At 33.3% G+C, this 14,745-nt stretch overlaps 1 protein-coding gene and 1 pseudogene across 5 annotated transcripts in view; both read right to left on the bottom strand.

The window, feature by feature from the left end:
* Window positions 1-242: 242 nt before the first annotated feature.
* The window catches only part of SHOC2 (SHOC2 leucine rich repeat scaffold protein), a 91,869-nt gene continuing 77,366 nt past the window's right edge, over window positions 243-14,745 (bottom strand). For all 5 annotated transcript variants that reach the window (XM_063103525.1, XM_063103523.1, XM_063103522.1 and 2 more), the window contains 5 exons: window positions 10,414-10,602; window positions 7,786-7,908; window positions 5,970-6,107; window positions 5,497-5,614; window positions 243-3,980 (listed from right to left, as the gene is read on the bottom strand). In XM_063103525.1, the coding sequence (XP_062959595.1) occupies window positions 3,772-3,980; window positions 5,497-5,614; window positions 5,970-6,107; window positions 7,786-7,908; window positions 10,414-10,602 (777 nt within the window). In that variant the 3' untranslated portion in view covers window positions 243-3,771. The remainder of the gene's footprint in view (window positions 3,981-5,496; window positions 5,615-5,969; window positions 6,108-7,785; window positions 7,909-10,413; window positions 10,603-14,745) is intronic.
* Window positions 12,583-12,641, bottom strand: LOC134382854 (U6 spliceosomal RNA; annotated as a pseudogene).

Below are 14,745 nucleotides of genomic sequence, written 5' to 3'. Positions count from 1 at the left end.
AACTGCAAAAGCTGTACATGACAATCCTGACCCAACTACTCTCAACAGTGGAGACTATTCCTCCCACCAAACTTGAAAAACTTGCCAACCTGAAATACTATAAGCTACCAGTCAGTTGAAGTTTTGATCACAAAGAGGTATTTCAATTTGAAGTTGTTTATATTCATAATGCATAACATCAACGGGATAATAACAAGTATGTACAAGAGAAAGGTAACAACAACGAACCCCAGTTTTTAAAAATTAAAAAGAAAAAACCCTTATTTATTTTTTAACTTATTTTTCAAAGTTAAATAAACCTGGAAATGTTTCCTCAGAATTAGGTTTACCAGAAGACATTCTATTCAATAACAAAGTACTAATATCTATTTTACAAAATAGTCTCATATTTTCATAACATAACAATGTTCAAGGTAAGTCCCTTAGATACCCAGTCAATGTCACAACTCTTGCATATCCAAATTCTCTGAGATTAGAGATTGTCATGCTTTTTTGAATTGCCCAATTGATTCATAAAGGCTAAAGTGACCAAAAGAACAAAGCAAGAGAAAAATTTTACCTAGGATATTTAGTACATTATCTTAACCTCTTGTACAGGCAGGAAACCTCTCCTCACAAGTTATTCATTTCTGTTAAATTTGATAGATTTCAGAAATTTGTTCTTCTACTGTTTATTCTGGATTATGCCATTTGCTTTTCATCTAATTTTAATCATTTAAAAGTGACCATATATCTTGATTTGTTTGAGACAGTTCTGATGTATGGCTGTCAGCCTAACATAACTACTGATAGTGCCCCCATTCCATTTCAAAAGTGTCCATTCTATACACTTAATTAATACCCAATTTTATTAATAAAACAATTATAAATTCTGCAAGCTGAACTTGGACTCAATATACATGGCTTAAAAATAACTCAGATAAAAAGCAAAAGGTTTAATAAAAGCTGTCACAGAAAAACTAGATGAATTGTGATGTAGAACAGTTTTTCTGCTTTAAACGATTTAGGCTATATAATGAGATAAATTAGAAATTTGCAATTACATTCTCTGAGCTCATTCCAATTGTATCACCCACCTTTTAATGTAAGTACAAATACATGTGTATTTTCCCAAGAGTTTTTATCATCTACTGTTTTCATTTGTATCCACCAAGTCCATAAATTGTTTAGCATCTCCTCCTTCTTTCTGTATAAAATAATCATTTGGGATTTAAAAAGTATTAAATTCCCACAAAAGAACGGTTTGAATGCCATTACCATTGCCATTTTGCTGCTACATATTAACAAAAAGCAAAGTTTAAAGCAATGTTTTTGCAACATGAAAGTCTTGTTTTATACTCTTGTTTTATTTACTGAGCCGCAGGGAGAGACTAAACATAATTTCTTTAAAAGAAAAGAAAATTTTTGGATATGCCACTTAGTCCCATTGCAGTTTGAGGAAGAAAAATTGTTAGGTCATATGCGGTCATTCAATAACATCCCCTATTATATTAAAACTATTTAAATATTAAATATCTTGATTTCACAAGGATATCCTAATTAGAATCCATCCTAGTCTCTTGTCAGAAGTAAAGATGAAATTCATGGGCTCTAACAAGGTGGCAGCTATACAGAGGACAAATGTTTGATGCTCCTTAAAAATTTTTTATAACTCCTTAGCTATATATTATTTACATGTAGCATCATGTCTACAGGTAAGATTGTGATCATTTTGCACTGGTGTTATAGATTAACATAAATAAAGGTAGGAAAACCAAAATGCTTTGAAAACTATATTTTCATTTTACGAAACAATAACCATATTTTTTCAAGAAAAGACATTAGGTAACTACTTTTAAAGTTCAAGTTCCATCATCTTAATATATGAACACACCTAGATACGAGATTTTTAAAAAACCACACATACACACAAGCTCTAGGTAGAGCTATAATAAACAAATTCCTTTTATAAACAAAATTTTAACTGAAAAGCCACAGTAGACGGAAAAAAGAAGAAAGGATATTACTTGGTAAAATCCAGTGACATCTACAATAGTTTTACAGCACATTTAAGCATTCTAGGGTTTTATATCTTCACCTGCCTTCCATTTCTCAGTTCATCCTTATAAAACTTCCAATTACAAACATGTTTGACCCCAAACCCAGTCCTGAATTTGAGTGCCAGGAAAAGCAAAACGATAGTCCAAATTTCTTAATATCACAGCCTTATTTCAAAAATGGTTCTGTTTAAAACACAATGCCCAACTAAATGGGGAAAAAAACAAGCAGCAATATGTAATTATACTAATAGTTATTCATTATATGGGAAGTGTTTTTTAGGATATCTAGAATGCACTTAGCTCTGTGAGTCTTCTAAATAATTACAATGACAGACCAACACTACCAAACTAACAGTATCGTGTAAGGGGCACACATTTACAATACTGCTAGTCTTAAAAGCAGTAAAGCAAAAGAAAATATATCAAACAGCACATGCACATCTTATAGAACTTCCACTGAACTATCAATGGCTTCTATGCAATGTGCATCTTTTCCATAACTGTATTAACTATCAAGAAAGATAAGGTGAGATTAAAAGTAATGGTACTGAACTGAATTGTTTGAAGCCAGTGCCCCACATGTGGGGAAAAGTGCATTTAGTTCAGCAGCAATACAGCACAGTGTGAAGATATTGTGCTTAGACACAGCTATTCCAGAATTGAAAGATGTACAAGGCAAGTCAAGATATAAAACCATAGTACACTGTTAAATAACCTTGAAAGTACATATATTGCAGTTTTCAAAGACATTCATGTCATTGTACAAGGATAGGAAGAAATTCTTAAAGTTACCTACTGTAGTTTATGATATAATAAATACATATCTATATAGCATTGTATATACATATATAGAATGTGTGTGTCTATATGTAATTTATTTATTTGCCAAATTATTCTATTAGTTTTTATGGATCTGCAACTTTCAGAAATGAAAAAAACTCTTTTTACACTACAAGTTTCTCTTCCCCTGAACTTAAGATATTTATACTAGAAAAGGTTTCAATACCCTCCCCCTACCCAATGTCACTTCAGATATTTTGCTTCACAACTCAGAGAACACAAAGAAATTCTAGATTTTTGATGCATCTTTTCACTTTGCCAGTTGTTTCAACCAGCAAATATCTTTTAATATTTAAACCAGCTGATGCAAATTCTTTAGCAGAGGATATAAACTCCAGATCTGACTGATTAAAACAGAGCAAATCAAAACACCCCCCCAAAATAATAATAATAATCCAGTGATTCACTCTGACTGTAAACAATATATAAAATTTAAATCTCAAATCTCAAAATAAGTTAAAGAAAAATTCTATCTTCAGGGCCTATAATATAAAGATCAGACAATTGATAAGGGGAAAATGTGTATGAAAAGTTGCAATAAAATTGTTTGCCCATTATTTTTCCTAAGAGAAAATATTTCTAACTATGCTACCTCAGTCCCTTAAATTTAATAACTTCATCATTTGTTGGCAAATGTTTTAAGCAAACTGGCATATCAGATTATACAACAGAAAAACATTCATCAAATTCAGCAAAGAAAACTTATATAAGCCTTTTGTACAGAATTAAAAAAAATCTAAATGGCTATGATTCCTCTATTAGCAGAAACACATAATGCAATCTTATAAATCTGCCATATATATCAATATCTACATAAATAGATACAGATATAGATATGAAGCATTAATGGCAGTCTATTTCTGAACAGTGTGTGGGACCAGCAGATTTGTTATCAGACCATGGTACGATATGGACCCTGCATCTTTAGGAACTGAATGATGAAAGAAGGTCCCCCAGCAACAATCTGAGGTGGAAGGTGACTAAGTGGACAGTTCTCAATACTCATGATTGAAAGTTTGCTGCAGAGAGCCAGCTCAAATGGAAGGCTATGCAGGTTGGGGTTGTCATTCAAATACAGTTCTTCTAGGTTCTCCAGTGTACCTGTTTAAAAAAATCATATCAGCTGTTATTTTTTTAAAAAATTAATTACTACTAAAAACAACTGAACATGATGCTATTCTGCACATTACATATACTGAATTCACATTTCCTTTTATTCTCTTCTCTTAGTTTTAAAACTCTCACAACTGTAGATCTCAAAACTTTACTGCATATTTGACTGCGGAGATTTTAAAAGAACCCTGATGTCCAGGTCACACTTCTGACCAACTAAATCAGAACTTGATTTCCTTTATGGTTGGTTTTCAAGCTTGGGGAGTTTTTTGAAAATAAACATGCTCCTGAAAATAAACATGCTCCATTTCCAGAGATTCTGTTTGAGATTGCTTAGCTTTCATATATATATTCTTTAAACTCCAGAAGTGTATTTATTATACATTCAGTGTCTATAATTACTTTTCTGTTTTAGACAATGTGACAATTTCTCATATTAACTAATTTCTCATGTGGAAAGTTTTTATTACCTGGTATAAATCAAAAGAGTTATCACACATTTGGCAGTAAGCCAAAAATCAATTTATGTAGTCTTTTAAAAATTTTTTTATACTGTCTAAAGATACTCATACTTTCTAGGCAAATGCCTCAAGCCGTTACATGATGCTGGCTTTATAAATATACCAGAAATGTAAGTGTAAAGTTGTCTCATGTGTTTCCAATTTTTTAACTTCAAAATTTGGAGTATTTGATAGTGGTACTTATTAGAAGACTAATAAAAATAACAGCTAGAAGGTAATGGATCTGTTTACATGTAATATTTATTTAATATTCACAACAACCCCATGAGAAGTTACTTATCCTTATTTCACAGGTAAGAAATTTGAGGCTTAGGGAGTTTATGTACCCTATCCAAAGTCACAGAGCCAATAAGTGGCAAGGCCAGATTTTGAATTGTCTTATCTCCAAAACCTTAACTACTACTAATCTATAGTGCCTCTGGGACAGCACACTATAGGTGGGAGAACACAGTACACAGGATTAGTCATTTAAGAACTACTGTCTATTTACTATGTGACTTCAATCAATTAATTCTCTATACAACTTGTGCTGCCCAAAATTCAAGGTGGTCATGTTGATTATATGAAATAATGGATATGAAAATACTTGGAAAATGCTAAAATACTCCCAAATATTAATATTATCTAAAAACCTTAAAACATAAAGAAATGTTCTTTTGGCATATTACTAATTTAATTCAAGCCTGTGTAATTTTTAAATTTGGAAGAAATATAAAATAGTTCTTCTAAACTGAGGTTACATACAAAACCTATTAGAAATATAAGTATTCTAAAACATTGTCAAATATAGTATTAATCCTAACACTCCCTGAGGAAACCTAATTTTACCAAAACCAATCAACCAACAGTGCTCTATAAAAAAATTCTTAAGTCTGATGTAACCTCAGTTTACAAAAACAGATTTGTCATATTTATCTAAAATACTGCTTGAAAGCACAACAGCAAGTTACTAGTACAGAGTCAAGCATCCACAGGGTTCATACCGATTTCCTCAGGAAGATGAGTAAGTAGGTTCTCTCCAAGGCCTAGATGTGTGAGATTGGTAAGGTGACCAATGCCTCTGGGAAGAGTGGTCAACTGGTTGTTTGTCAAGACTAATTTCTAAAAGATTAGCAAGATAAAAGACAGTTACATATGTATTTCCTACAACTGATATAAACTTTAACACATCTACAAAACAATAAAATAACATAGAAATTAGAATGGATGAGAATCACTTAAGTTATAGATTTTTCTTTCCAAAAATATCATTTGTTAGGAAAACAAAAATGGATAGGTTATGTAAAATAAACTAATCCCTAATGTTATAATAGGAAAATCTATCTGGTTCAAGAATTAGGTCAAAATCTTAAGGAAAATGTGCAATTTGGAATGGACTCCAAAAAGTTTAATAATATAACTATAAAACATCATGATACCAGCCACCAAAACAAAACAAAACACAATAATGTTTTACCTGTAAATCCTTAAGATAAGCAATTTCATTTGGCAAGGATTCCAATTTGTTCTCCTCTAGATCCAACTCTCTTAACTTCCTAAGATTTCCAAGACCATGAGGAAGTTTCTTTAGAAGATTGTTTGATAATATTAGAACCTAAAGAGAAATTATTGACAAGAGTATTGCAAATCATGAAATGGAATTACACATGTATTACTATTGTGTGGCTCTAAATTTATTAAACAATGCTAATTTTCCAAATAGTGAATATAAGTGTAATGTTCAAATCATCTAACATAAAATATTTCACTTACTATTCTAAAAAAAATCACCATAGTTACTGAAAATATTTTTATTTGATTATGCAAAACTAATAAAAGCAAAAGAAATACATTTTAACTAAATTACAAAAAAGTAAAAAGATTACTATTTGCACTAAGATTCATACAGTTAATGGCATTTGAAACTGAATAGTTACGAATGTCTGTCTAATGGGAGATGGATTATTTATTCACAACTCCTTACAAATCATCACTTAAAGAACGTTAACAACTGACTTCTAAACTGCCTATATCAATCCACTACAGTTATTATTTGTGTGTATTTATTACAAGGCATCCTGAAACATACTGAAGGAAAAAAAAAAAGGCTGAAGAAGATGGTCCTTGTTCTCAAAGAAGTTATAAACTAGCAGGAGGGTGAGAAGACAATAATGGGTATGAGGACAATGGAATGAGCACTAAGTTAGAAAGATTATATAAGATTCTTGCTAATTTTTTATGCTCACTTATTTCCTCCAAAGTTATACTACCCATAATAAAATAAATATACACAATAACACCAGGAAAATAATAACAACAGCTACCATTTGAGTTTACTATTTACAGAGCACTATACTAAATGCATTATGTGCATTACTGCATTTAATCCTAGTTATAACCCTGTGACATAAATACTATTATCCCAATTTCACATCTGAAACTGAAGCTTGGGCAGGTTAAATTTATAAACATAAACAGATAAAACTGGAGTTGCACTCAGATCTGTTTGACTTTAAAGCCCATATTTCTTTTTAACTATTACATGATACTATTTCATCTTGTTAAATAAAGTAATAAAACAATAAGATTTTTTAAAAACACTGATATGGAGGAAAAATTTTAAATCAGTATATTTACTATTAGTTAGCTTTTTCACCAAAAAGATGAAAACTCTAGGTACTCAGAGGCATGAGAAATCATCCTTGACTGAGGAGGTGACAATAAGATGGATCTTTAATTTTACAGAAAAGAATTTTAAAAGAAAAAATTAAGGGGATGAGAAGAAAGCATTATAGATATTGAGAACAACAGGATTCAACATACAGAGCTACAAATATACACACCACATTTTCAACAAAGAAAATAATCTATTTAAAACAGCAGGTTGGGTAATTAAGATGGAAAAGTAGGCCAGAGTCATATGATAAAGGGTTCTGAATGCCTGTCTGAGGAATCCATAATTATTTTCATAGAGTGTGGTGTAGTTCTTAAACAGAATTAAGAGAAGAAAAGCATGTTCTAAAAAATGCTAAGTTTTAGGGACATTTTCTTTCAAAGATACTTTATAGCATTCAAACCTACCAACTTTTACTGGGCAAGAATAATTCAGAAAGATCAAGCCTAGACTAAGTCAATACCTCATCCTTCCAATAGGGCTATATGTTTAAGAGAGCTCTAAACATTTCTAATTATGATCTTCAAGCGAACAGAAATTGCTTATTTTAATTTGAAACTTTATACATGAGATAATTGTGAAAGGATCTGAGGAGGTCTAAATGCTCACTTATACTCACCTCGAGAGAAATGAGACCAGACACATCCTCAGGGATCTTTGTGAGCTGATTAGTGGCTAAATTCAATTCTACCATACTGGTCCAAGTTCCAAAATCCAAGGGAAGTGATGTTAACTGATTGTCCTGGCAAAGAGAAAAAGAAGCACCCTAGGTAGAACCACAAAAACAAATCTCCACATATGCCTCCCTTTGAAAGAGAATTCTTAACTAAACAAAACCTTTCCTCCCTTTTTGATATCCAAAATATAAAAAGAAAAACAAAAACTTTAAGCCTCCCAAGTTTTTCTTATGGTAATTAGGCTTTTATTTTGAGGTTAAACTGGAAACGTGTTTCCTATGTGATCATTTGTAATAGAAATAGAAAAATATACTACACAGAGAAACACTTGAGATTTCAAAGATCCTAGTGATAAACATGATGTTTTCCTCATTTTACAATAATGCACAGATAAAGATATGAGCACAATGGAAGAAGACACATCTAATCATAGCCCACAGGAAACCCAGATGAGCTCTCAGGAATTCCAGAGGTGCTGAGCAGTAAAGTAGGAGAAGAAAAACATGGTCTTAATAAGACAGCAAATTAAATCATTAAAACACTAATTAAGTATCTATAATTTCATTTTAAAGATGGTAAAATATATTTATCACTAAATAATAAAAACAGATGATGAAAGGTTAAGTATGAAACTAATTTTTTTTTTTTGTCTTTTTCGTGCCCGGTACTCAGCCAGTGAGTGCACCAGCCATTCCTATATAGGATCCGAACCAGCGGCGGGAGCGTCGCTGCGCTCCCAGCGCCGCACTCTCCTGAGTGAGCCACGGGCTCGGCCCTGAAACTAATTTTTTTAAAAAATTACACATGGCTATACACAGAAAAAAAAAAAAGAGAAATATTTGCCAATGATTCACTTTTTCCTGCTTCCACATATTCATTTAGAAGACACACTTTCATCAATAACAACTCTTACCACACTGTTGTGTGTTAGGAGTACAGGTATTGGGAGAGGATGACCAGCACCCCTGTCCCTGCTGGGTGTCAATGATACATGCCAATATATTAACAATGATGGTTAATATGTTGGTGGTGGGATTATTTTATATCCTTTTTATTCCTCTATATTTAAATTTTTTCTGCAACAGACATGAATTACTTGTCTTATTTTACACAAATCATCCATAAGAGAAATCCTAAGTAGCAAATACCACTTGAAAAATCAAGTTTTTCTTTTACAATATTTAAGATTATCTATTTATTATAACATCTAAACTTATTACTGATCTGTGCCCAAACTACTGATAGTTATAGACTGATACAATATTTTCATTTTTAAAAATTTACTACTGGTGCTTATATGAGGAGAAAAATGTCAAGCTTCATTTTGATTTCTTCAAGAAAAAGTTCTGTTAAACATTTATCATGTTGGAAGAAATATTAAGGCAAAGTTCTATGCAAAGTTTTATTTTTATTTTATTGAAAACAGCAAGCCTTTCCAAGCTAACATATTACAATAACATCATTTCCATAAAAATGTATATAGTCAAATGCAAAAACTAAAGAACACTTGGACCACTGTGTTCTAAGCCTATTATTACAAAATAAACATTCAGAACTAATGCCATTACCACTGCTAAATCTCATACAACCAGAATAAAAGATTATCTTGAATTTCCATTAGTTGACTTATTATACACTTCTAAAGAATCATCATAAAAGATACATACTATATTTATAAACAAGTGTAGATAGAATCAAGAAATTGTAGTTTAAAAAATCAATTTGAGATGGTTCATCAAAGACAAAAAGATGTAGTATGATACAACAGAAAGAACACTAAACCTAGAATCAGGAAAACTAGGTTCCCGGATTCCTACCTCAGCCACGAATCAGCTATGTGGCCAATTCAGTTATCATTTCTGGGCCTAAAGTTTATTCACTACACATTAAATCACTGACTAGATGATTTTCCAGTTCTTTTCTCCTTTCACAATAAACTTCATTACAAATGTGAAACTCACTCACTGCAGAGTATACAGATAAGCAAAAAGAAACTGAAGAATACCCATAAATAATTGTGATATCCAACGATAAACGTTATATTTTGGTAAACACTGGCTATATGCATGCATATAAATATATAGATATTTAATATGTAAGTAAGCATATTAAAAACAGCTTTTAAAAACTGTGTAGAAAGAAATTTTTACATGTTTTACCTTTCTTCTACTTAATAAACTGATAATATTTCAACTGGTATTTAATATTCTTTTAGACTAGATTATCATTTTTAATGGCTCCATATTCCACTGAAGATATATTACTTTTAATATATTAAATCCCTATCAGTATTAATAAGTTGGTACCTCTGAAATAGATAGCTCTGTAATACATATCCCCATAACTATACTTTTATGGACGTTCATGATTGTTTCCTTAGAACAAATTCCTAAGTTCTAAGACATCTGTTATCTGATACAGTTGCCCTAATGTATCCTTATTATCAGTTTAGATCCCATTAGCAAAGTGCAAGTACCCATTCTCCACACCAATAGAGAAAACATAAATATTAGCAGAAGTACTATAATAGTAGCTTCCCCACCCACACCCCAATGCAAACAGATGCTTACCTTCATATTTAGCTTACTTAATACTTTTGCTCTGGAGAAAATTCCAAATGGAATTTTATTGATTCGATTGTGTTCCATGTTGAGGGAATAAATGGTGGAAAACTGAGATGGACCACCCACTGGATATAACTGGAAGCAATTTCTAGCTAAGGTCAAACTATTCAGTTTCACAAGACTTGACAAAAGGCTCTGTAAAAAATGGAATAAGCATAAGAATTAGAATTGTAACAAGAACTATTTTGTATAGAACAGCAGTCCCAAACACAAATGCCTCAAAGGGCCTTGCAGGTAACAAATGACAGAGACTGGTTAGGCTGGTTCTGTGGCACCCCACCTACGTGGACAGTCACTATTCAGCTCTAGAAAATTGTTGCCTTGAAGAAATGTGGAGCCAGATTTCAAGATTTTATAAGAAACAGGAAATTCTGATTTTTATTATTTGGCTTCAATTTATTTAAAACACTCTATGGAGTAAAGAAAATATGTCTGTGAGAAATGTCTATGGGGGGGAGGGGGTCAGTTTGAGACCTGTACAGAGCAGAAACTTTAGTGTCAGACAGTCCTGGGTCTGAGTCCTGGCTCTGCCACTGGCTATGTGACCAGTCCTATCTATGTCTTGGTTACGTACCTATCTCTAAATTATTATTAGATTAACACAATGCCTGATACAGACTAAGCTGTAGTTCAGTAATTTAATGGTTCCCTTCAGAAATAATAAATTCAGAAGATGATTATACTTCCTGATACTGTACGAATAGAATATGTTACTTTTCTATAGGGTAAAATTTCTGAGGGAATATATTTATCCATTAAACAAGTATATACTTAGCATATAACCCCATCTCCCCTACTTTAGCTTCCCACCATGTAACCAAAGTGCTAATGTGTAGGTATTATAATAGAATCTGCTATTAATAGGACTAAACCATATTTAGAAAAAAACAAAGCACACAAATAGAAAACAATTAGAAAACAATACATAACTGCATGTAATCAATAATAAACTATGTAGAATAGGCTCTTGCTATTCAAAGTCTGGGCTGAGGAAAAGCAGCCATAAGCACCTCCTGGGAGATTGTTAGAGATGTAAACTCTTGGGCCCCACGCCTACAGAATCATAATATGCAATATTAACAAGATTCCTAGGTGATATGTATGCTCATTAACATTTGAGAAACATGCATATAAGCTATAAAATAGTTTTGAGTCCTGGCTCTTTTAATAGCTTTTGACTTCGGGCAAGTCATTTTTCTGAACCTTGGTTTATTCATTTTTAAAATGATGCCTATTTTATAGGTTGAAGTGAAGACTAAAAGAAAATACATAAATAGCTTTATAATACCTAGCAGATAAGTGCTTAAATTTTAAATCCCTTCCCTATTTAAATTCAAAGAAAAGAAGAAATACTGGAATAGCTAGAAAAGCAGGAAGGCAGTTGAGAATGAGCTAGATCTTGAAAGATAAAAATTTTTAAATATTCAAAAGTAGAAGAAAACATTCTAGATTGAAGTAAAAGCGCAAGCCAACCCCCCCCCCCCAAAAAAACATGTAGGTGTGTGTGGGTTTTATTTAAATAATGTTCAAACTTCAGCAGTCCACCATGAGCAGACTGAAGACTTAGTACCTGTGGTGTCAGTATAACTGGCAAGGCCAGCTGAAGGAATGAAGTAGCTGTATAATTGAAAGTATAATGAAACAGTGGACTGAAACTTGTTCTTTATACTGAACAAAAGCTATCCTTATCATTCTCCTATTCTTGTACACAAACAAAAAGCAAGCATAGGCCAAGAGTGGTGGTAAGAAAACTGAGTCTCAGGCAGTTCAGGAAAAATGTCTACTTTACAGAAAATAAAAAAGTTTTACTGAGTGTCATGACAAAAACGTTATTCTTAGAACTGACTTTATTGACTTGACATTCTTCTATTAAAAAAGTTAATATCTGAGTACATTTGAGAAGGGGCAACAAGAAGGCAGCTCTTCAAAGTTTTATTTCTAAGGTCAAATTGTGAAACCTGGGGTTTGCAAATCATTGATTTTTTGGGGGGGGGGCCCACCCCACCCCACCCCCGCCCCCGAGACACCGGCGCGCTGCCGCAGGGGTGGGCGCCGGGAGGGGCCTAATCGCAGCGACGGTCTTGGCTCCCTCTGCCCGGGGATTCGGCGAGCACTCCATGCTAATCTTCTCTATATCGTTCCAACTTTAGCATATGTGCTGCGGAAGCCAGCACAGCTTGAGAGTCAGACACACCTGGGCTCCTATCTTAGATCTTCTGCTTAACAGTTTTGTCAACTTTGGTGAGACAGTCAGTGTATCTCTCACCGTACTTCTAAAAAATATTTAAAATAACAAATCTGACCAAAAACGTAACCTCTCAAGTTTTATCTCCCTATGTCATAAGAATACCCTAATAACTAGTAGAATTATACTGAAAATTAAATGAGATAATACATGCAGAGCTCGAGCTTCATGCCTGGAGCATATGTGCTTAAAGTTCAGTTCCTTTTCCTTATATATATATGTACACAATAAACTAGTCCATTTTCAGATAGTCTTCAAACAAAAATATATACTCATTTTGCCAGCTTCGATTTCAGCAATATAAAGAAGCCCCTATTGAAAACCACTTTCATTTTTCTTGCCTATCCAGCTTGATTTTATTGTTTTCCTTACTGTGTTTCCCACAAATACATTCGCATTAAGGATACGCTGCTTCCAAAGCACACTGACTACTTTTTTTTTTTTTTTTTTGTCCTTTTTGTGTCCGGTAAGGGGATCCCAACCCTTGGCTTGGTGTCGCCCGCACCGCGCCCAGCCAGTGAGCGCAGCGGTCATCCCTATGTAGGATCTGAACCTGCGTGGCAGGAGCGCTGCACTCCCCCGAGTGCGCCACGCGGTCGGCCCACATTGACTACTTTTAATTAAGACTTAATGCTTTCCCATATTTGGACGAAGCCAATCAAGGGTTTCCCCCATGGCATCTTTAAATACACTCTCATGTACATAAACACACACAGACACACACCCCTTCTCCCACATCTAGTCTGAAGAGATTTGTCCTCTTTATAATCCTCTTATCAAAAATAAAAAGATTGGTTGTTGCCAGGGGTTGGGGGGAAGGATGGATGAATGCACAGAGCACAGAGGATTTTGGGGGCAGTGAAATTGTTTTGTATGATACTATGATAGTGGATACATACCACTATAAATTTGCCCAAACCCATAGAATATACATCACTAGGACTGAATCCTAATGTAAACTATTGACTTTCGATGGTTATGATGTGTCAATGTAGGTTCATCTATCTTAACAAATGTACCACCCGTATGGAAGATGTTGATAATGGGGGAGGAGGCTATGCATGTGTGGGGATAGGGAGTGTATGGAAAATCTCTATACTGTCCAATCAATTTTGCTGAAATTAAAACTGCTATTTAAAAACAATAAATTGACTTATTTCAGTCACAAAATATTGTGTATAAAAGTATATAGCACATACCTGTATTCTAACAAGTACCCAAGAATCATTAGTTTCCCTTCACTGACAATAAGACTGGACACATATATTTAAATTTTTTCACTTTTGAACTTTGATATAGATCCAGTCTTTATATTCAGGCATGTTGACACTATAAAGGCAGTCAATCTTAACTTAAGCTCACAAATCACACCCAAAAAGAATCCCAACAAGGCCTAATTAAAGAGCTAATAGCCTGCCTTATTATGGATATGAGTCACTATTAGAAAAGGGGAAGACATTAAATAGTAGAACCTCACCCATTATCATTCTAAATTACCATTATCACAGAAGGACAAAAATCCAGACAGTCTAGTTCTCAGAGCTGTATCTGAAATCTGTGGATTTTACTCTTTATCCCACTTAAACTGCTACTAACAATAGTACTCTTTTGCCACAGGTCAGATACTGTCATTGCAGACTTAAGAGAACTGGTCCAGCCTAGAAACTACAGTCCTGGGAAAATCAACTTTATACTCCAGACCAAGCTGTTTTCTGAAAACGCAAACACTCAAATTAATAGAAGCCCGAAATTAACAGGTGCTACCTCATTTCTGTCTCCCTAAGAAACAAATCACTTTCATCCAAAGAACTTTTATTCTTAATTCAAAAATACATATATACACACAGAAAAAATAGCAATAGTCAAAACACAGTAGAGCCACTTATATGAGACATTTTTAATTGTTAGAAAAAAGACTTTGCAAAGCTCAGACAATTCATAAGTCTGAATTCCACAGTTCCATTCTTTTATTTGTTAGGATGCTATAAGATACTATGCTTGAAATAACTACAAGCATAAATATGTTAAGTGTG

This window comes from Cynocephalus volans, chromosome 7 (genome assembly GCF_027409185.1).
Source record: "Cynocephalus volans isolate mCynVol1 chromosome 7, mCynVol1.pri, whole genome shotgun sequence".
Taxonomy (NCBI): domain Eukaryota; kingdom Metazoa; phylum Chordata; class Mammalia; order Dermoptera; family Cynocephalidae; genus Cynocephalus; species Cynocephalus volans.
This window is presented reverse-complemented; position numbering and strand designations above follow the sequence as displayed.